A 20452-nucleotide genomic window follows, 5' to 3' on the forward strand; every position below is an offset into this window, starting at 1 on the left:
AAAGTGCATGTGTCATTCATTTGAGTTCAACTCAATGAACTTTCTTTTCTTTTCTTTTTTTTTTTTTTTTTTTTTGGTTCTTTTTTCCGGAGCTGGGGACCGAACCCAGGGCCTTGCGCTTCCTAAGCAAGCGCTCTACCACTGAGCTAAATCCCCAACCCCTCAATGAACTTTCAACAGAGTGAACATATAGAACCAGAATTAAGAAAAAGACAGCTAATAAAACCATAATATCTTCTCACAAGCATTATACAAGCCCATTTTTATTGAACAGATCCCTTGAGTAACTCCTAGAGACAGCAAAACTTGAACGGCCCATGTACAAGCCCTTGGATTTGAAGGAGGCTATTATGTAGATCCCACCTCAGCAGGCGTGAGGTAATGGATTTTGGTTCTGACATGCTGTCACCCAAAGGCTTTGTACAGGTTTCTTTTTACTCCCCACTCGTTCCTTCTTCCTTACTCAGCTTCTTACATCTTCCCAGGAACTACTTCATTTCAGATTTGAGCTAAGACATCGTCCTTTCAGGAGTATTTCCTTATTCCTTCACCCCCCGTTTCCCCTCTCCAGACCTGAGTACATCTTTGTGTTTTCTTTAACTGATTAATTTTACCCCCAATTTTTCAGCATATCTTAATTGCTGACTTATTTTCCTTATTTGCAGTCACAACATAAATATTCCAAGGTCAGAGAATGCAGCCTTCTTTTAGACTCAGTATTCTTGAACAACACCAGCACATCTTACATGGTTCTTTTGGGAAGCTAATAAAATTTAAATCATTACCTTTAAGAAGGCAATGGAGTCCATCTTTTTCTGTTTTCTCATTTTATAGATGAATGAGACAGGGACCTGAAATTTGCTAATAAGGGCTTAGCCAGAGCTAGTGGTCAAAGCATGTGGTATTTGTCTGTGATAAGACAGAACAATGAGATAAGGATATTGTTTAATATCTACAGGATATCATTGATCTTCACCTGAACCATAGCTAGAAAAATTATTTCCATTTTCAAATATTCCAGTGTTGTAATCCAAGATATACCTAGAGTTGTCCACCACATTTTATTGTTTATTCCCAGTGTTTCTGATATTCATCCCCAGTGTGGCTTTGGTTCCCATTGCATAGCACCCAGATTGTTGTGCTATGATTATACATTCCAGAAGCATTTATATTTCCCCCCAACTCCAACATTCCCCTGCACTGGGGGTCTAACCTTGGCAGGACCAAGGGCTTCCCCTTCCAATGGTACCCCAACAAGGCTATTCTCTGCTACATATGAGGTCAGAGTCCAGGGTCAGTCCATGTATAGACTTTCAGTAGTGGTTTAGTCCCTGGAAGCTCTGGTTGGTTAGCATTGTTGTTCTTATGAGGTTGCAAGCTCCTTCAACTTTTTCAATTCTTCCTCTAATTCCCCCTAAGGGGGTCCCATTCTCAGTTCAGTGGTTTGCTGCTTGCATTCGCCTCTGTATTGGACATGCTCTGGCTGTGTCTCTCTCAGATCTATATCTGGTTCCTGTTGGTCTGCACTTCTTTGCTTCATCCATCTTATCTAGTTTTGGTGGCTGTATATGTATGGGCCACATGTGGGGCAGGCTCTGAATGGCTGTTCCTTCTGCCTCTGTTCTAAACTTTGTCTCCCTACCCCCTCCTATGGATATTTTTGTTCCCCTTTTTAAGAAGATGTAAAGCATCTGCACTTTGGTCATCCTTCTTGAACTTCCGGTGATCTGCAGATTGTATCTTGGGTAATTTGAGCATTTGGGCTAATATCCACCTATCAGTGAGTGCATACCATGTGTGTTTTTCTGTGATTGGATTACCTCACTCAGGATGATATTTTCTAGTTCATTCCATTTGCCTACGAATTTCATTTTTTTGATTGCTGAGTAGTACTCCATCTTGTAGATGTACCACATTTTCTGTATCCATTCCTCTGTTGAAGGGCATCTGGGTTCTTTCCTGCTTCTGGCTATTATAAATAAGGCTGCTGTGAACATAGTGGAGCATGTGTCTTTGTTGTATGTTGGAGCATCTTTTGGGTATATGCCCAAGAGAGATATAGCTGGGTCCTCTGGTAGTTCAATGTCCAATGGTGAGGAACCTCCAGACTGATTTCCAGAGTGGTTGTACCAGTTTGCTGTCCCATCAACAATGGTGGAGTGTTCCTCTTTCTCCACATCCTCGCCAGCATCTGTTGTCACCTGACTTTTTGATCTTGGCCATTCTGACTGGTATGAGGTAGAATCTCAGGTTGTTTTGATTTGCATTTTCCTGATGACTAAGGATGTTGAACATTTCTTTGAGTGCTTCTCAGCCATTTGATATTCCTCAGCTGAGAATTTTTTGTTTAGCTCTGTACCCATTGTTAATAGGGTTATTTGACTCTTCTGGAGTCTAATTTCTTGAGTTCTTTGTATATTTTGGATATTAGCCCTCTATCAGATGTAGGATTAGTAAAGATCTTTTCCCAATCTGTTGGTTGCCATTTTGTCCTAATGACCGTGTGGTTGAGATACTTTTAATGACTGGTTCTATTACTTTAGAGTTTATGGGAGTGTTTAGATGGTTTATCTGATACTGATTTAACTTTGGTACTTAGGATCTGTCTAAAAATTGTCCATTTCCTTCAGATTTTCCAGTTTTGTTGAATATAGGCTTTTGTAGTAAGATCTGATAATATTTTTAATTTCCTCTGTTTTTGTTATGTTTCCCTTTTTATTTCTGATTTTGTTAATTTGGATACTGTCTATGTGATATCTGGTTGGTCTGGCTAAGGGTTTATCCATCTTACTGATTTTCTCAAAGAACTGGCTCCTGGTTTTGTTGATTCTTTGTATAGTTCTTTTTGTTTCTACTTGGTTGACTTCAGCCCTGAAATTGATTATTTCCTGCCGTCTACTCCTCTTGGGTGTTTTTGCTTCTTTTTGTTCTAGAGTTTATAGGTGTGCTGTCAAGCTGCTAGTGTATGCTCTCTCCAGTTTCTTTCTGCAGGCACTCAGAGCTATGAGTTTTCCTCTTAGCACTGCTTTCATTGTGTCCTTTAAGTGTGGGTATGTTGTGTCCTCATTTTCATTAAATTCTAAAAAGTCTTTAATTTCTTTATTCTTCCCTGACCAGGTTATCATTGAGTAGAGCCTTGTTCAGCTTCCATGTGTGTGTGGGTTTTCTGTCGTTTTTGTTGTTTCTGAAGACCAGCCTTAGTCTGTGGTGATCTGATAGAATGCATGGATTACTTCAATCTTTTTTTAATCTGCTGAGGCCTGTTTTGTGACCGATTATATGGTCTGTTTTTGAGCCAGTCACATGGGGAGCTGAGAAGAAACTATATTCTTTTGTTTTAAGATGAAATGTTCTATAGATGTCTGTTAAATCCATTTAGTTCATAACTTCTGTTAATTTTATTGTGTCTCTGTTTAGTTTGTTTCCGTGATCTGTCCATTGCTGATAGCAGGGTGTTAAAGTCTCCCACTATTATTGTGTGAGGTGCAATGTGTGCCTTGAGTTTTAGTAAAGTTTCTTTTATGAATGTGAGAACCCTTGCATCTGACCATACATGTTCAGAATTGAGAGTTGATCTTGGTAGACTTTTTGCCTTTGATGAGTATGAAGTGTCCTTTCTTATCTTTTTTGATAACTTTGGGTTGATAATCTATTTTATTCGATATTACGATGGCTACTCCAGCTTGTTTCTTGGGACCATTTGCTTGGAAAATGTTTCCCCAGCCTTTACTCTAAGGTAGTTTCTGTCTTTGTCATGGAGGTGCATTTTGTTTAGGCAGCAGAATGCTGGGTCCTCTTTCTGTATCCAGTCTGTTAGTCCATGTCTTTTTATTGGGGAATTGAGTCCATTGATGTTAAGAGATTTTAAAGAATAGTGATTGTTGCTACTTGTTATTTTTGTTCTTAGATGTGAAATTATGTTTGTGTGACTCTCTTCTTTTGGGTTTGTTGCAAGATTGCTTTCTTGCTTTTTCTAGGATGTAGTTTCCTTCCTGTGTTGGGCTTTTCCATCTATTATCCTTTGTAGGGCAGGATTTGTGGAAAAATATTGTGTAAATTTAGTTTTGTCATGGAATATTTTGGTTTCTCTATCTTTGTTAATTGAGAGTTTTGCTGGGTATGGTAGCCTGGGCTGGCATTTCTGTTGTCTTAGGGTTTGTATGACATCTGCCCAGGATCTTCTGGCTTTCATAGTTTCCAGTAAGGAGTCTGGTGTAATTCAGATAGTTCTGCCTTTATATGTTACTTGACCTTTTTTCCTTATTGCTCTTAATATTCTTTCTTTTGTGCATTTAGTGTTTTAATTATTTTGTGATGAAAGAGTTACTTTTCTGGTCCAGTTTATTTTGAATTTTATATACTTCTTTTATGTTCATGAGCATCTCTTTATTTAGGTTGGGTATGTTTTCTTATATAATTTTGTTGAAGATATTTACTTGCCCTTTAGGTTGGGAATCTTTGCTCTCTTCTATACCTATTATCCTTAGGTTTGGTATTCTCATTGTGTCCTGGATTTCCTAGATGTTTTAGGTTAGAAGCTTTCTGCATTTTGCATTATTTGACTATTCTGTCAATGTTTTCTATGGTATTTTCTACCCCTGAGATTCTCTCTTCTATCTCTTTTATTCTGTTGATGATGCTTGCATCTATGACTCCTAATCTCTTTCCTAGGTTTTCTCTCTCCAGTGTTGCCTCCCTTTGTGATTTCTTTATCATTTTTATTTCCCTTTTTATATCCTGGGTGGTTTTGTTCAATACCTTCACCTGTTTGGTTGGTTTTTTTACTGTAATTCTTTGAGGGATTTTTGTTTGTGTTTTTTTCTTTAAGGGCTCTACCTGTTTATCTGTGTTCTCCTGTATTTCTTTAAGGGAGTTATGTCCTTTCTAAAGTCCTTTAATATCTGCATGAGATGTATTTTAAATCTGACTCTTGCTTTTCTGGTATGATGGGGTATCCAGAACTTGTTGTAGTAGGGGACCTGGGTTCTGATGATGCCAAGTAGTCTTGGTTTCTGTTGCTTGTGTTCTTGTGCTTGTCTCTGGCCATCCGGTTATATTTAGTGCTACCTGCCTTTGCTGTCTGTGACTGAAGCCTGTCCCTCCTGTGATCCTGGTAGATTCAGAACTCCTCAGAGTCCAGCTGTCTCTGTGATACTATGATTCTGTAATCCTGAGATCCTGAGATCCTGAGATCCTGTTGTGTCAGAGCTCCTGGGAGTCAAGCTTTCTCTTGGTGTTGCAGGAGTGGGTGGGGAGCCAGAGCCCTGAATTGCTCTGGACTCAGGTACAAGCTGGAAGGAATCAGTTCCTCTGGCTTATGGGGATTTGTGTTTCCCTGGTTTCTGTAGGGGTCCCAGTTATGCTGGTGTTGGGAAAGATGTTGTGGCCTCAACTGTGACCTTGAGTGTGTTAGAGCTCCAGTGCTCCTGAGTTTGTCGGATCTGGTTGTCGAGCTTCTTTTGTGATCCTGTGATACTAGGCATTTCAAAGCACCTGGGAGTCAGGCTTCCTCTGGGTGTTGTAAGAGTGAACCAGTGCCATCATCTCAGGTCTGCCCTGGGTGCAGGTTCAGACCTGAAGGAACCCATGCCACTGGCTGAGCAAGGGCTCCTACATTTCTGGATCCTAGGGTCCCAGTTACTCAGGGTGTGGGGCAGTTGCTGGGGCCTCCTCACCTGTGAGCCTTGGCTTGTTAGGGCATCTGGGAGTCAGGCTTCCTCTGGCTGTTATAGAAATGGGTGTAGAACTAGAGCCCCATGTCTGCTCAGTGCACAGGTTCAGTCCCGAATGCTTCCCTTAGCACTCTTAAGTGGGAATTATATAAACACCATAAAATTTGATGAGTGATTGAGCAATTTGCCCAGATTCATCCAGCTGATCTACTACAGAGCTAAAGTTCCATCTCAAGGCCATCTACTTTAAAGACCCACTCTCTTCCCACCATAGCATGTAGCCACTGCATGAAGTTATTTCAGGTGTTTCTTTGACATGTATGGTAATCTCGGCTACTCAGAAGGCAAAGGCAGGATTGAGTGACAGCACAAGGTCATTCTGCCTCTGCCTCTGCCTCTGCCTCTGCCTCTGCCTCTGCCTCTGCCCCTGCCCCTGCCCCTGATCTACCCATTGGGTTAGTGTTGTTACTTCTGCATTATCCAGAAAAGAAAACTGTCTTAAAGAGGTCATGTAATTTGCCTTTGGTTTTAGATATTTAATGTCAGAGCTTGACTTTTGATAACTGCTTTATTCAGGAATAGGATTAAGGAAAGCTAATAATAGAGTCAACAAAAAGTAAAAGTAGTTATTTGGTAAGACCAATAAATTATATTGATAAACATGCCAAGAGTTTTTGAGGAACAGAGAAAAGATACAAGAACCAATGACCTGAGAGCAGATCCAATAAATCTAAAAAGATGGTAAAAAACATTAGGTTTAACTTTTCACCAATAGTTAAAAATTTAGATAAGTTGTCCCAATTCTAGGAAACAAACTTATAAAATAAGGTAGAAAGATTGAGTCTAAATAGTTGTGCTTCTTTTTCCAAGCTTGTAAACCTCCGCTGAGAAAGGGTGAGACTCTTCCAAAATGTAAGGGACAAATAAGTCAACATTATATAAACCCTATCCAAGAACTGAGGAAAGGGAATACTTAGTGCTGATATCAATGGGTGTTATAAGGAAAAAACCTGATCTCTTTACCACTGCTCTAAAAGGCTGAACACAGTGCTAGCAAATGTGAACAGGGAGATAGGACCTGACAGTGCACATTAACCAAGATGGCTTTCCTTTCTAAGTGCATTGTGATTCCTTAAATAAAGGGAAGAGATATCTCAGTGACTCAGAAATAAAATTAGTCTGTCATTAAAAATACTCCCAGTGATTGCAGACTGGTACAACCATTCTGGAAATCAGTCTGGAGGTTCCTCAGAAAATTGGACATTGAACTGCCTGAGGATCCAGCTATACCTCTCTTGGGCATATACCCAAAAGATGCCCCAACATATAAAAAAGACACGTGCTCCACTATGTTCATAGCAGCCTTATTTATAATAGCCAGAAGCTTGAAAGAACCCAGATGCCCTTCAACAGAGGAATGGATACAGAAAATGTGGTAAATCTACACAATGGAATATTACTCAGCTATCAAAAACAATGACTTTATGAAATTCATAGGCAAATGGTTGGAACTGGAAAATATCATCCTGAGTGAGGTAACCCAGTCACAGAAAAACACACATGGTATGCATTCATTGATAAGTGGCTATTAGCCCAAATGGTTGAATTACCCTAGATGCCTAGAACAAATGAAACTCAAGACGGATGATCAAAATGTGAATGCTTCACTCCTTCATTAAAAGGGGAACAAGAATACCCTTGGCAGGGAATAGAGAGGCAAAGATTAAAACAGAGACTGAAGGAACACACCCATTCAGAGCCTGCCCCACATGTGGCCCATACATATACAGCCACCCAATTAGACAAGATGGATGAAGCAAAGAAGTGCAGGCCGACAGGAGCCGGATGTAGATCTCTCCTGAGAGACACAGCCAGAATGCCAGCAGCAAACCACTGAACTGAGAACAGGAACCCCCCCCCCCATTGAAGGAATCAGAGAAAGAACTGGAAGAGCTTGAAGGGGCTCGAGACCCCATATGTACAACAATGCCAAGCAACCAGAGCTTCCAGGGACTAAGCCACTACCTAAAGACTATACATGGACTGACCCTGGACTCTGACCTCATAGGTAGCAATGAATATCCTAGTAAGAGCACCAGTGGAAGGAGGAACCCTTGGTCCTGCTAAGACTGAACCCCCAGTGAACGTGATTGTTGGGGGGAGGGCGGCAATGGGAGGAGGATGGGGAGGGGAACACCCATAAAGAAGGGGAGGGGGGAGGGGGATATTTGCCCGGAAACCAATGTATATAAGAAATACTCAAGTTAATAAAAAAAAAAAAACTCAGTAGCCTTCAAAGCAGCCCCCCCCCCAAAAAATACTCCCAGTGGACCAACAAATAAAACTTCATTTTGATAAATGTTTAGAAATAACACAAAGATTCTGCTCTAGTTTATGTTACTCACCATCAAGTGAATATCTCTGTTAAGAAAAATTATTAAACAAAGGAAAATTAACAGGGAATAAATTATTCAGAGACACCCTGACTGCATATAGAAAAACTAAAATAGCTAATGGATAAGCTCTTAAATTTTATTACAGAAATCTTGTTAGGTTACAAGTTTAATACATAAAAATTAATTTCAATATGCTAATAGCACACCAGAAATATAACGTTACTATGTTAATACTACTTAATTCATAGTTTCATGAGTGAGAAAATATTTTCTGATAGAAAACGGCAAACATTATCGAAAGAAATTAAAAACAACATGAATAAATAAGTAGAAATACTATATTCATGAGTTGGAGATCCCATCATGATACAGATATCAATTCTAATTTTACTGACATAATTCCATTCTTTAAAAAAAAAAAACCAAAAAATCATCAGACTAATTCTGAAAAGCATATGTGTGTGTCATGAACCAAGAATAATACATGCCAAACTGAAGAAAAGTGCTGGACAGTAAAAGCCTTAAAGCTATGCTAATAGCTTAGATGACAGTTTTCAAGTAGTAGAGAATTGAGGGTAAATAGGCAATCACACATACGGATACTTGGACTACTGACTTTTGAAAGGGAGGGGGTGGGGCAGAGTTTTCATTTGCTATGCACATTTATGAGTAAACACCATTGGATCAATTAATATTCATGTAGAAAGTGCTAAAATTGAGTCCTGTCTCACATTGTATAAAAATTAATTTTATGATATTTTTATATCTAATCATGAAAAATAGAATTTCTGCTATTAGATAATTTATGAATTCACTATATCCTCATTAATGTATGCTGAAAACCTGTTACTCACTAACCAGATATACACTTCATTCACTTTTCTGGTTCACAGTAATTTATTCTAAACATATTCAACACCTTCTTCTTTGATTTTTTTCAATAAAAATTTGACTACCACAAACTAACAAGTACACTATATTTCAAATTACAGTGACTGTATATATTAAAATTACCATTTTAACTGTTTTTAAGATTTCGTTTTCAATATTATTAGAGTCAGAGTTAGAGTTCTTTTCTTTAATTACACTGTCCCATGCCTCCACTAACACTACAACGCCTGAGACCTTCTTAGCACTTCTCTTTATGTCTCTCAGAGCAGCTGTTAGTGGGTGACTGAGAGGAGAACCCACTTTCACAGGATGATGTGGCTGCTTGCAGGTTGCTCATGCCCAGGACACATGGCCTCAGACCCCTGTGCATATTGTTACTGCTATTTGGACGAAGGCTTCTCAGTTACAAAAAAGTGAAGAGGACTGGGAGGGAGTGAGGGTAGGAAGTACTGGGAGGAGGAGCAGGGAAGTGGTGGCTAGTGGCTGTGAGGAATGTAAGTATATGGAACTTTTAATGAGTAAGAAATATCATTAAAAATCAGGATGCCCAAAGTGCTAGCCATAGAGAGTGCATTCTGATTAGGAGTTTCTTTTCATTTAATGAAAGAATATTTCATATTAAGAATTCGTTATCTTTAAAAGATTTCAGTAAGAGTGAGAGGGTGTTTTACAATAGGAACATTACCAGTGATTACACCTAAATATACAGTTTGTACAGATACATACACAAAAATAAAACAACCAGTTAGAACCATGGGCGACAAGGAATATCTATTTTATTTGCACACCACAAGTTCCAAATGCATACCATACGTGAGAAGACAACCTCTTACCATTGTTGAAAAGTCACATAAAACCATAGTGCTTAATGAAAGCAATATGTAGATTAGAGGCACGGCTGTGGGTTTTGAGTGAGTCGATAGGACAGCTGCAGTTTTGCAGCATCGTTGGGAAGTCTGCCCTGTCTGTAAACACAGAGCTTACAAGGCCTCCTGATTTCAGTCTGCTTTCATGCAGCAGAAGCACCTGTGCGTATTTGTTCACAAAGTGCTGAATGTTAGAATGTTTATTCCAATGTGAATTATAATGCCTAAAATTGAGAACAATTAATGTATATGTCCACAAGAGAATGGGCAGTTAGAAGAAAATCCCTACGCTTCGATGCTAGACAGCGATAAACATGAATCATCCTCTGTTATGTAAAACAACACAGAAACAGTCCACACGGAAGACGCTGAACAAAGTCAGTCTACTGTATAATTCCACTGATGTCAAGGGGACAAACAGGTAGAATTAATCTCCTATCAAAAGTTAAGTAGTGATGATACTTGGAGGGATACAATTTAGAGAAGGACTGGCAGTTCAGAGGTGCTTATAGTCTTTGAATTTAAGATCTAGATTTATGTGGGCATGAGTGTGGGTGCACACATGTATGTGGGTATATATACCTGTGTATGGATGCACAGTGCATAGGTGCATGTATAATGTGGAAGCCCAAAGGCAGATGTCAGGAGATTACCCTCATTGCTCTTGCACCGTACTCACTGAGGCTGGGTCTCTCATCATGCTCAGAGCTTACTGGTGTGTCTCTTCTCGCTTGCTCTACACTTACCTTCTATCTGTCTGTCTGTCTATCTCCACTCATGTATGTTATATGCATATGTGTGTGTGTATTGCCTCAGTAACAAATTCTTCTTTCAAATGACTTCATTTATCCTTCATCATGGCTAAGTATCAGTAAATTATTTCATTAGTTGTTATTCCAAGCTAAATTAATAAGACAAAAAATTACTTCTGAAACCTACTAACATTGTTAAAATAATATTTTAACCTACATTTGCACATGTATGTACACAAACATACAAGTACACCGATGCACACAAACTTAGAAACAACACACACACAGATCAGAGTATGGGGTAGACATAGAGAAAATCACAGTAGGTCTTACATAATAACAGAAAATGGGTTTGAGATTCATTTTTTCATTGAATAAGAAAAAATATTATTTTGAATTAAATGGTCTATCAAGAAGATATGGCACAACAGTATATGCATACAAATAAAACTGACTCCAAACTGTCTTTGCCCTTACCTTTGCTAATCTGGAAATACACTAGCAACCGCTAAATGTCAAAGAAAGTGTGTGTGTGTGTGTGCGCATGCTCACGCTTAAAGATTGATAGTAGTTTTTCGTATTTCCTATTTGTATCTGTTTGTATTTCATTTGTATTTCAGAATCCAACTCAGGTTGGAACAGCTCTTCAGGTTTTCCACAATCTGGGGACTTTGAAGGATACTGTTACCAATGTTGTGGATGGCTATTGTGCTGCCTTGGAAGACAGTATCAACAATGCATTGGACGTCAAAGTTTTGACTCAGCCTTCCCAGTCAGCTGCGAGAGGTATGGATATGGTTTATATTTAGCTCATTTACTTATTTATAACCAAGAACTCCTTTGAATAGAGTATGAAACATTCATGTTTCAAAGCAATCTAATGACTCACTTTTTTAGTTGCCGAAAATGAGAGGAAAATTATGTTTCAAAACTTGATCAGAACCTCTAGAAAAGATGTCTAAGCTGTGGCACCATTTAGTTGGAAGGAAACAGATGCAAATAAGAACATATTTTTCTTCCTGAAGTCTTTACTCTGACAGGTACTTTTTATTGAGAAGGAAAGCATTTAAAGGAATGTTATTTCTACTTTGGCTCTCAGGACTTTTCCTTATAATTTTCATACTGAAAAACAATAATGGCTTAGGCAGTCAAAATAGATCAAACCCTTGGGAGCATGGCAACTGTGACAAATGTAAGGAAAACTACTATTGCAAGGTAGACTGTGACACAGCCCGAACTTAGCGCTCTGACCCTTTCCTGACAGGATTTACTACAGTGTCATTCATGTGTAGCCTTTGTTCAGCATATATACAGCATGTATATATGCTGTATGTATCTCTTCCCTCCCTCCCGCCCTCCCTCCTTCCTTCCTGCATTTCCTTCCATACTTCTTGTACTTTTGTCCTTCCCTTTCTTACCGTGTGTTCTTCTCTTGCTAGTCTAGAAGAAAAGATTTGTCCTTAGGTCCCATCCAGTCTGGCTTTCGCTCAGGTCTGACAGCTTGTCAGTTTTCCCTTTTCTGAATTTCTTTTACATCATGTAATTGTCCTATAACTTTAGCTTAAAAACAATCAAATATATCTTCCCTTTCTTTGACTATACTACTTTATTTTATTTTGTCAGTATACAGAAAATTTTCTATATTATTATCTGTAGTAATGGTATCATTTCCTCCCATATTTTCATTGAAGGCACTCTAATGTCCTGAAGCATAAACAAAATGACTGTATACATTAATGACACTTCTGATGCATAGACAATACAAACGAATTTCATTTTTATACATGACCTTAAGCAAAACTGAGTTCATAGCTTTTGTCTCAGTAGCACTAGTAAAAGGGAATAAAAGAATCTTAAGTCTCGATGAAATTTTTAAAGGCTCACTTCAGCCTCTGAATAGGTCCCTATTCATACTATTACCAAAGGAGTTTGTTGAAAAGAAATTGCCAAAGGAGATTTTCCTCTGAAGTTTTGCTAGCAATTATTTTCACAAAGTTTGATCTCATGTTTAAATTTTCAACAGCAGTTTAATCTCATTCCCTCTTGTGTTGTCAAGAACAGAGGAAAAATGAAAGCAATTATTCACATGCAATCTTAATGTAGGCCTCTTTTATAGAGAATAAAGAGTTCTAAAGCTGCCTATCACCATCTGTTGAGAAGCAGATACCATGATGTAATGTAGAAACCCTAAGCACCAATTTCTCGTTTTTTAAAAGAATGAGTATTATCTTTATTTCTAATATTAAAGTATATTCATGTTATATTTTTCATATATATTGAGGTTCCATAGAGTTGTTTTAAATACTCAACAAAGCATTGGACTATGATAGAGTATCACAACAATAAATTTTTGTATATGGTTTAGGGCAAAGATTTTTACACATTAATTTTAAATTTTCTACAGATTTTGAGATTAAATTTAAGATATGTAGAATTTAAGATGAAATAAAACAATTTTTAAAAATGTTTCTTTGAATATATAAAGAAGACAAAAATGCATAAAGATAACATGGTGATGGGCAACTTCAAACCTGGCACCCATGAGGCTGAGGCAGGAAGACAGAAGGAAATGTGTTTGAGACCTCCCTTGTCTACATGGTGAGATCATGTCTCAGGAAACAAACAGAACTCAAGTTTGAAAGCAAGGTCAATAACTCTTTGTGATTTGATTTCAGTTTTGATTATTTTTGCGTCCACTTGCTCCTTTAACTTAATGCACACCTGGAATGTGCCTTTGTCAGGCGTCTGTTTTCCATATTAGTATTTCTCTGTAGTTATTTTAATATTGTTGTATTTTATGTGATTTCTTCTCGCCTGTTTTTATGTTTCCCTGTATTTCTGTCTTTGTTCTTTAGAATTTTATGGTTGTTTTTACTGTCTTCTTTATGCTGTTTATAACCTGTGCACATGCCCACCATGTATGTGTTTTTTCATGCACATCATATATACAATAAAAAATTTTAAAAACTTAAGTAATCTTTGGAAATATTTTGAGAAAAACGCCCCTGTTGGTTTGCTGTTCAGCTTTTGTTGACTTGACCTGGAGTCTCGTGAATGGCGGAGCTCAGGTGAGGAATTGCTTCCATAGGGTGGGCCTGTACACATCTGTGGGGCATTTCGGTTAGTGATTGATGCAGGAGAGGTCAGCCCACTGTGGGTGGAGCCACGGCTGGCAGATAGTCCTTGTTTGTATAAGAAAGCAGGCTGAGCAAGCTATGAGGAGCAAGCTAGTAAGCAGCTCTCCTTCAGGGTCTTCTCTTCCATTCTTCCCTTAAATTTCATTTTAAAATATTTCTTTTTCAAATTGCTTTTAGTCATGGTTCTATTATATCAAGAGAGGAAAACTGAAACAGCCAGTCAGAACAATGGCTTGGATATTTACTTTACTGTGCTTGTATAGACTATACTTAAGTTCACAGATTCTTGGTGTCTTCCCCATGAATTCCTAGTGTCAGAAAAGAGTACCACCCCCCCCCCCCATGTCCTTACTATTCCTATATAAAGCCTAGTTCTCAAGTTCTGTATCACTAAGGAGATGTGAATTATGTGGCTCTATATAGACTTCCTAAGTCAAAATTCAGACATGAGTCCTGCACTCTTTAATTTACTGAATATGTTAGAATTTTGTCACTTGACTAATGTCTGAGAAAAAAAACAATCGTAGAAGTCTTTTTTTGGCTCATGTTTTCAGAGGTTTCATTCCATGCTTAGATGGCTTCGTTGTGTACCTAAAGTGAGGATGAACATCTTGTCAGGAAGTGCATTGTAGAACAAAGAAGCCCACCTCCTGGCTGCTAGGAAGTAGAGAAGAATAAGCTCCCAGTGACCACTTCCTCTACCTGTGTCCTCCCACTGCATTCCACTGGCTCCCCGTTCTATGCTCAGAATTTTAAAACCATTAATAGATTGGATCATTGATTAAGTTAGATCCCTCATGAACTAATTATCTCTGGAAGCACCCTTAAAGGTTCATTCAGAGATATGGATTTTTTTTTCTTTCTTTCTTTCTTTCTTTCTTTCTTTCTTTCTTTCTTTCTTTCTTTTTTTTTATTTTTTCTTTTTTTCCGGAGCTGGGGACCGAACCCAGGGCCTTGTGCTTGCTAGGCAAGCGCTCTACCACTGAGCTAAATCCCCAACCCCAAGAGATATGTTTTACTAATCTCTGCCCCTTTTCTAATTAAATTGACAATGGAGGTTAATCCTCACTTCCATTTTTCAGCTTATTCTAAGAATCCCAAAATTTGAAAACAGTTGTCCCACCTAGGTCATTCTGAATTTCTCCATGGTCTCTTACATTTCCAATTACTTTACATCTTCCACTAAGTCACCTCTTGCAGCATTTCTGATGTTTTCTATAGTCACTGGGGATACTCTCAACTGGAACCAGATCCTAACAGTCACCGAGAGGAAGCTTACCTGTCAGGCGCGAGTCCCGAGTAGGAAGTCTCCTTTCTGTTTCACAGTTGTGTTGTAGTTGATTTTAAAGCAGTGTCCCACTAATGACTCAGTTATCTGCTCTCTTCTTCCTTTTAATTTATCAATGGCATTCGATATTAGCATTTCATAATCAAGTTGAAGGGTTTATCTGATTCCTTCTTTCTTCTAAGTAAATTGTTTCCTACTTTTTGTTTGTTCTTAATCTTGCTGGCTTTCAAAAGAAGAGTATCATTAACTAGAAATCACTTGTAAGTATTATTTCTTTCAGGAACTCTTAGTTTCTTTTATTACTTTAATAAAACCATATTTATGACACAGTTAATTGTCTGTCTTGAGACTTTTAAATCTAATTGATGAAAGTATCCATTCATTTCAAATATTCTTTCCCTTTATGTAAGTATTCTTTTTAGTCAGTTGATTATTTTATCATGGTTATATCTTCAGTATAATATAGTTAGCTTGTGACCATAAAAACCTTTATATACTGTTTGTTGGTTATCTTTTTGTTTCTTTAGCAATGTACTGTGAGAAAAGCAGTATCAGATTTGTCTCAGTAAGAGAGTAGAGGGTGCAGAGCAAGCATGCAGTTCAGAAATGCCTGTTTACCATCTGGGGTAAAGTAGTCAGATAGATGTAGAGGATATTTTGATTGATTGATTGGCTTGTATACCCCTTTATCTGTTGTGCATGCCCTTTCCCATGATGTCCAATCATGTATGTGAGTAAGATGGTTGATATGGGAGTTCCATTAAAAGTTCTCTCAGAAGAAACAATTGCCTTATTGCACATGTGAAAATCCAGCCCAGGCTGGATCATCTCATCACCCAGTTTCCTAATATTCCAGGATATGGTTGACCCCGAAAGTGTAGCTAAAAGAAGTTGGTAGGAAGAAGTGATCTATACCCATTCCATTGTTTGTAGCATGGCATACCCAGACCTCAGTGCACGTGGGAGGGAGTACAGGGCACTAAGAGTTGTGTAGGTAGCTGAAGCCTGACAGAGTCATTGGATGCTCAGCTTCCCCTGTACTTACCTGCCCCAGTTATTCAAAACATCATGGTGGCAGGAGTGTGTGGCGGAGAAGATTATTCACCTCGTGCAGCTAGGAAGCAAAAAGAGAGAAAAAAAGAAGAGAGAAATATGTCCTGCAAAGGCATGTCCCATCGAGATGTGGGGTGTACTTTAATTAGGCCTACCTTGTTAAGTTAACACTCATTTCCAGTATTAATACCATAGGGCTTTAACCTTTCAGGTCATGACCCTTTGAGGGATAATCAAATTATCACATCCCTTCTCTGGCCCGCAAAGGTCTCTCTCATCACACATAGCAAAGCGTGCTGAGGAAATGTGTTCTCATAGTCATAGCAGGTCAGTGGTTTGGTTTGTTTTTGGTTTTTTTTCAAGTCCAATTTGGAAGTCTCTTCTGAGACCCAGGACTAACTCTTTTGAACTTAGTAAAGGTTAACAAAACATTTCTAATATGATACAGCAGAGTAAAGCAGGCAATGGGTTTAATAATTTAGCTGCCTTGTTATTTTAAAAGGAGAACTGAAGCCCAAGACTGGTGTCCAGCACAGACCTTAGGTGCTGTTGTTCCGTGACCAGGAGCTGGAGCACGTCTCAGTTGGATGTGAGCCCCACCCAGCCTTCTCTGCCTCATTCTCTATGGGTGGCTTTAGCTTTACTTTATTTTTAATTATATTGTATTTATGTATGTATGTATGTGGGTACACGAATGCCATGCCACATGTGTAGAGTTGATCCTCTTCTTCAAGTATGTGAGGCTTAGGACTTAAACTTGGTAGGCCATGCTTGGTCACAAGCTCCTTTATCTTCTGAATCATTGCCACCCTCTTTATCTTTTAAAATGTGCGTTTCTCTGCCTTTATTCATGACTTATTTTTTGACCAGTTGTAAAATTCATTGTTTCCAGTATTATTTTGGATGGCCTGATTTTTTTTTCCCCAACTTGCTTTGAGGAAACTTATAATAAAGAGATGGAGAATGGCTGGTTTGAGAAGGGAGGGAGGCTAAAGCCAATTGCCCTTTAGGAATGAGCTTTAATAAGCAAGAAAGCCTCAGGACTGAATGGAAAAACAGTGAGATAAAAGGAGGAGGACATGAGAATCTGTCAGTATGGGAAAAACTTCTTTTGTGACACAAAGGAGAAAGCAGGCAGATGGAAGAGTGCAGGCTGGACATGGCCAGCAGACTAAACCATCATGAGAGGAGAGAAGGGGAGGGCGAGCAAGGGAAGAGCCCCAGCCAACCTGGAGGTGGCCTGAGCCAAGAAGCCAAGAGACCAGTATAGCCAAAATGGCCGAGTTGTATAGGGTCAGTCTGGAAGAAGGGAATGAACACCCAGCTCCTGGGAAGGAGAAATTAGGTAGGGGTCTGATGACAAGTGCTGGGCGAGTGGCTAGCCTCTGCGGTGGTCTGCTAATAGGCCCCTCAGCCATTTGTCCTAAGACTCTGAGACCTAGTGAGCTAGGATCCCATCTTAAAATGGGAGAGAAATCAGGAACATGAAAACACTCACAAACTTAGCTTAAAGCAAAATGCATGGGAAAGACAGTTGCCCTAGACAGCATGGAAGGTACCGACTGGGCTTCAGAGTAACCCCCTGAACAAAGTGGGTTATTTTGACCTTTTGACCTTTCAGAGAACTGTAGGATGTTCTATACTACATGATTTTGTTGTGCATGGTGTACATGATGAGAGCCAAGTACTGGTAGGACCGTAAGCTTTTTCACCACAGTTTAACTCTGACCTAGAGACAGGAGAGCGGCAGGCCTGTGTGGCCTGATGGCTACAGGATGTCAGGGGCCTTCGAAGTGATCAGCACCTGCGAGTGGCAGGCTTGTGGTCTGATAGCACCCGCACTCCAGGCAAGTCCATAGTTTTTGTTTTGTTTTTTATTTTTGTTTCTTTGTTTCTTTGTTTTGTTTTTGCGGTTGTGGTTTTGATAAATAATTTGGCACAGTAGATAGTGGTTCTACGTTGTATTTTCATATTCAGATTGTGAAATCTGGTTTTTAACCAATGAGCTCTGGTTTGATTGGTTTACTTTGGGAGGGATGGTTGTAGAAATAGAAACTTGGATGCTATAATGTGAAGCTCTGTTGCTGCTTTTGCAGATGCACCTAGTGTAGCAGCAAGGCTGCTACACCAGACTCCATGTATATGTTGTGTTCGTGATTTCCTTGCAGTTCCGTTTGCCCATAGCGTATGTGTACACTATCAAAGTAAGCGTCCGTGACTTAAAACCATTCGAATGGTTTGCACCATGTCTGTATTATTAATTTGATACCCAGATGACTTTATTGAGTCTATATTTACTTAAATTCAGTTTGGGAGCTTGTCCTCATAATTTTAAATATGTAAAACATTTCATCCTCTTTCCATTTTAAGGAAACTTTTGACTAATTTTATTTTGTTATCATAGCCCCACATGTGTGATTGTGTGACATTTACTTTTCTTACTACACACATAGATTGTTTTTATATTGTACATAAGAAGCTATTTATGAGAGAAGGAGTTTCTTGGTTTTTTTTTTTGTCTTCTTTGTGCTTTTAGAATAATACATATTCCATTATATCTGGGAACTTTCTTGTTTCTCCATATCTGTATTACTCTTAACCAGGAGGTCCCGGGCGAGCCACCATGCCAACTCCAGGAAACACGGCAGCTTTTCGAGCGTCCCTCTGGACCAACATGGAAAAACTTATGGATCATATCTGTGCTGCTTGTGGACAAGTAAATATCTAACAACATGGGAAAACTTTATAGATAACAAACTTCTGCTAACTCTAGGTCTTTGGGGACAGATCTTTTATAATCTCTGAGCACACTAGTACTTCTGCTGGCATACTATAGCAAATATAAAGGTTGAAACATGCTCCACTCTCCTCCCCTTACCCTCTTGTCCCATATGCTAGAAGTAATGCTATTTTTGAGAAATGTTTGCAGTATACCTTGCCTTTTCTAGTTCCTAAGGGTCACATTGCTTTCATTCTGAAGTACCCAATTCAATATACTTTGCCTCTCTCTCCTTCTCCATCTTTAGGTACAACATCTACAAAAAGTATTAACCAAGAAGAGAGACCCTGTTTCTCACATTTGTTTCATTGAAGAAATAGTTAAGGTATGTTTAAATAAAGATATTTTCATTTCTCGTGCAGATAATAGGAAAATATAGGCAATGATTATTTGGGTCACTGCCTTACATGGTAACTGCATATCAAAGAAAATGTATTTGTTGGTAACTATAAATTTCTTCTGTTAGGTTAACGTCAGCTTGGGTGTGGTCTAAGTTTTGAAATGCACCGTATATTTCCCATTTCTGTGTAAGTGATAGCTTGTAACATTTTCAAGATTTCTAGTAGAAAGTAATCTGACATATTTTGATATATAAGAAATTTAAGCAGTAGTCATTATAACATACTTAGTTAAGGCTACAGAATCCATTCCATTGTTAGTTTGCCCCATGACTCTCTTTGCTGTATTCATGTCTCATTTTATAAAATCTCACTTTTGTCCTTTACTAATTTGTATTCTTTCCAAGTCTAGGAATCTCTGATTATCATCTTAGTCATTAATTTTGATGTGGCTTTATAATTGTTAATAGAATAATGAATGTGCTAAAGAAAAAACTGGTATGTTTCCATTATCTTGTCACATGCAGTTTTATTTGTAGCATCATACATTACAGTCTTTTATATACTGTGTTAAGCACCTCTAATATTGCGTTCATTTGGGTGATTGAATTTGAGTCTCAGGACACAGCCTGTAGTTTGACCATGATATTACGGACATAGGCCACAAAGCTGCCGGAAGCAGTTGGTATGGGGCATCAATTCCTATCTCCAACAACGCTCCACTTGAGGCTGCTTGTCCAGGGTTTTGTTTTTGTGTTTTTTGGTTTTGTTTTGTTTGTTTGTTTTGTTTTGTTTTGTTTTATTGATCAAGGGTCAATTGTTGCCAAAGATCTATCAAAATTCTGTTGGATTTCGGAATACCATCTGAGTATTCTGTAAAAAAACATTGCATAGTTTAGTTAAATCTAACACTTTTATTAGCTAACAGATCACGTTTTCCCTTTCCAGATCCATACATTCCCTTTGTAGACCCCAACCATGCACCAGCCTTCCAAGGGTCTTTACATGGCTGCTCAGACCTGCCACTGTGACAGTGCTTTTCCATGGCACTTCACGGTGGCACCAGCCTCCCACTTTCCTGCTCGCTGCTTGCTTTCACTTGCAGAAGATGCAACTTTGTTAATTTGCATACTCACTAGGTTTTTGTGTGTGTGTGCATTTGCTAGGCTCTGTCATCCAACTTGTATTTATGCACCTTGTAGACGCACAGCTTTACGAGCAGTGTGCTCCTTGGTCGGTAAGGAGTTGCTGACAGTTCTAAGCAGCTCTGTCAGTGTGGA

General features: G+C 38.7%; 1 protein-coding gene across 2 annotated transcripts in view; it reads left to right on the forward strand.

Annotated features, from left to right (window-relative positions):
• Window positions 1-20452, forward strand: part of Cog5 (component of oligomeric golgi complex 5) — a 297903-nt gene that overhangs the window by 143347 nt on the left and 134104 nt on the right. For both annotated transcript variants that reach the window (XM_039078121.2, NM_001398787.1), the window contains exons 8-10: window positions 11198-11363; window positions 18659-18771; window positions 19082-19159. In XM_039078121.2, the coding sequence (XP_038934049.1) occupies window positions 11198-11363; window positions 18659-18771; window positions 19082-19159 (357 nt within the window). The remainder of the gene's footprint in view (window positions 1-11197; window positions 11364-18658; window positions 18772-19081; window positions 19160-20452) is intronic.

The sequence above is a fragment of the Rattus norvegicus genome, chromosome 6 (genome assembly GCF_036323735.1).
Source record: "Rattus norvegicus strain BN/NHsdMcwi chromosome 6, GRCr8, whole genome shotgun sequence".
NCBI classification, from domain to species: domain Eukaryota; kingdom Metazoa; phylum Chordata; class Mammalia; order Rodentia; family Muridae; genus Rattus; species Rattus norvegicus.